General features: G+C 38.1%; 1 protein-coding gene across 1 annotated transcript; it reads left to right on the top strand.

Moving 5' to 3' along the window:
- The first annotated feature begins 211 nt into the window (after positions 1 to 211).
- Positions 212 to 2854, top strand: LOC133881589 (uncharacterized). Its single transcript, XM_062320542.1, has 3 exons — positions 212 to 383; positions 1447 to 1879; positions 1971 to 2854. The coding sequence occupies exons 2-3, from the start codon at positions 1448 to 1450 to the stop codon at positions 2703 to 2705; spliced, it is 1167 nt and encodes a 388-aa protein (XP_062176526.1). The 5' UTR covers positions 212 to 383; position 1447; the 3' UTR covers positions 2706 to 2854.
- Positions 2855 to 3261: the final 407 nt, after the last annotated feature.

Here is a 3261-nt window from a genome sequence, read left to right as displayed (position 1 = left end):
CTCACCAAATTAGTTTTTTAGCTATTTTAGTGAGCCAATTTGATGAAAACTCTTAAACATCACTCCCAGCAGCCTCACCATTTTAACCAAAAAAATTTGATAATTGAAATTACTAGTCAAATTAGACCAGGCTATTTCACTCAACAACTCTATTTCTATTTTCTCTCTCCCACGATCGCAATTCACTTTTTCATCTTTCTTCTTTCATTTTTCTCCCACCTTCACGCACAGGATACTTGAGCTCATCACCACAAGCCTGTCGTCCCCCCAGCGTCGCAGTCCAACGAGCCCACGCCAGATCCTTGCCGTCCGTCCAGTCCCACACCGGCCATCTCTCCATCAAGCCTCCTTCCTCTATTTGGATTCCTCTCCGCCCCATCTCAGCTCTCTCTCTCTCTCTCTCTCTCTCTCTCTCAATGTTCATATTTCTTTGCAAATCTAACCTCTTTGTGTGCCATATCAAGTCCTTATATATAATTCCTAGTCTCTATTTCTGATCATTGAAAAGAAGAAAAGAAGAAAATTTTTGAGCTCAGGGAAGACCCATTACCGTTTCTCCTTGAAACAATTCTTAGAGTTGTGGGTTATTTTAGAATGATTGTCTGAATAAGAGCTTCAATGCTCCATTGTGGTTTTTTAAAACAATTTGTCTGAATAGAATGGCCCAAGGAGATGAACCCACAGAAAGTGTTTAATGAACCCACCGAAAGTGTTTGATGAAAAGCCTGAATGTGACAAAATGTATCCTCTGTTTCTCCAACCATAATATCACATCTTCAATTAACTCTTTGACTTGCTTATTAACATATAATGCCAGCAATAGCAGATCCTGTTTAGTAATCACTAGCCACTTTGTAACTTTGACCAGTAGTTGGAGTTTTCTTGCACTTTCTAGACAAAATACTACCAACATTTTGATATAATTAGCTCTGTTTGCTCTTCGAAATTTTGCCTACATGTCTCATTGATTTCAAAATTAAAAAAAAAAATAGGCACTGCTCGTAGGACCACGTTTAGTTGATGCATGGTTTATATGGGAGGAAAGAATGCAAGATATATGGTGAATCTCATTTGTCAACCTAAGATCACGTTTCCCTACCTGCCCTTCTTGTTTTATACACACTGAATGTGAATCCAACTTGCATTCAAAAAACAATTCCAACCTATTGTTTATTAATTTCATGCTAATTGATCATTCTAGATATCAATACGTGCTTAATCATGATTCTAAGTAAGACAATACCCTTGAGACGTTGAGACAGTAGGGAGTTGATTATAATTAAAGACTTGCTGCAGAACTTTGTTTTAGTTTTTTGTGTAATCATTTTGTTTTGTGTTTTTGTTTATGTTAACGACTGAATTATATAATGACTAAATTATCCTAAAATCATTATTTTGCATACTTGATATGTAATTAGGCATGATATACTTGATATGTGATTTTAGGATGGATTCCCAAGTACAAGGAGATGTGTCATTCATAGATCTTTTACAAGGAGATGCTGAAATGGACAACTCATTTTTGGATGAATCTCAACAAGCTTCAATGTCCATTGATCACTCTCAACCCCAAGTTGTTACAGCTCGCACTAAGAAACCACAACGGGGTACCAACTTCTCTACGGAGGAAGACAAGCTATTGGTATCGTCGTGGCTAAATGTTGGCATGGATGCAGTGCAAGGGGCTGATCAAAAACATCGCCAATTTTGGGAAAGAGTTCACAAATATTTCCATGAACATAAGGAGTTCCCTTCTGACCGAAATTATGGCTCCCTAATGAATAGGTGGTCAACTATTCAAAAATCAGTTACTAAGTTTACTGCGTGCCTATCTCAGATTGAACATCTCAACCAAAGTGGTACTACTGAGCATGACAAGGTATAACTTAAACCCCAAGCATGTATTCAATACATTCAATTATTTTTAGTTACAAGTTACTAATTATTTTTCTATTTACTTTAATTTTTAGATTCAAAAGGCAAAGTGTGTGTTTCGCTCAGAGAATAATGATGTAGCTTTTCCATTTGAACATTGTTGGAATTTATTAAAGGGGGAACAGAAGTGGTTGCACCATGGGAACAAGGACAAACGAAGAAGAAGATCATCTATGGAAACATCTGCTAATGTCACTCATACTCCAGATTCGATAAATGAAGGTGAGGGGGACAATGTGTCGCATGGTAACAATGTAGACTTTGAGAGACCAATTGGCAGAAAAGCCGAAAAGGCAAACAGAAAGAGGAAAGAGCGTCCCTCCGAAGATGTTGTGGAATTCATGAAGAAAAAAACAGAATGTCTTGAGGAAGCGCGTGTTCAAGGAGAAGAGATAATTCGCTTGGAAAAAGAAAAACTTCAATTGGAACAAAAGGATCGTGAGAAGATAATGGATATTGAATTGAAAAAACTTCATTTGCAAGAGTTTGAGTTGCAACAGAAAATGGATATGGAAAGGCAAAAGCTTCAAGCGGAACAAATGGATCGCGAGAAGATAATGGATTTTGAAAGGAAAAGGCTTCATTTGCAAGGCTTGGAGCGGGAAGAGAAGATGGATATTGAAAGGAAAAAGCTTCAATCGGAACAATTGGATCGCGAAGAGAGAACAATGATTCTTGATACAAGCAAGATGACCGAAGTACAACAACAATATTGGAAGGCACGCCAAAATGAAATTAAAGAGTGTCAAGAATCAAGAAAGTCGACATGATTTGCTCTTGTACTCTCTTTGTTGTGTTGTAATTCTCTTATTGCGCTTTAATGTTCAGTCCCTGTATGCACACTTCGTCCTGTGTAGTTTCTGGTTTTAACACTCTGATCTTAACAATCTGTTTCTTACTTTCCTTGTGTGAACTGCAACTTGTTCACAAATATTTTTTTTTTTGTCAATTTATCTTCTGTGTAATGTTAGGTACTGTCCTAGCTGCAAAAACCATTGTCAAGCCCTTAAAAACTTAGATCTCTGTAGACTGCCAGAGTGACTGTATTGATTCTGGAATTTTCTTGCACCTTTGTTGTACTCTTTGTTGGTGTGACTGTGGCATTTGACAAGAAAAGGTGCAAGGAACTTGGCTTAGCAGTGGTGTGTGTTGTGGTGGCAGGGGCCATGGCACTGGCAGTGTTTGTGTCGATAATGATTACTGGGCAGGCTGGTTATGCAGGTGTAGGCTTGAACCTTGCAAGGTGCTTGGGTCCAGCATTGTTGGAAGGAGGGGTGTTGTGAGATGGGCATCTTTTTTTCCTTTTTTTTCCTCTACTTTATTTTT

Source organism: Alnus glutinosa, chromosome 11, assembly GCF_958979055.1.
Source record: "Alnus glutinosa chromosome 11, dhAlnGlut1.1, whole genome shotgun sequence".
NCBI classification, from domain to species: domain Eukaryota; kingdom Viridiplantae; phylum Streptophyta; class Magnoliopsida; order Fagales; family Betulaceae; genus Alnus; species Alnus glutinosa.
This window is presented reverse-complemented; position numbering and strand designations above follow the sequence as displayed.

What these genes read in the sequence shown, in the direction of transcription:
- LOC133881589 (XM_062320542.1), top strand. Translation starts at nt 1,448, where the DNA reads ATGGATTCCCAAGTACAAGGAGATGTGTCATTCATAGATCTTTTACAA. An exon ending in GTACTACTGAGCATGACAAG is followed by an intron (nt 1,880 to 1,970) that starts GTATAACTTAAA and finishes TTTAATTTTTAG; the next exon opens with ATTCAAAAGGCAAAGTGTGT.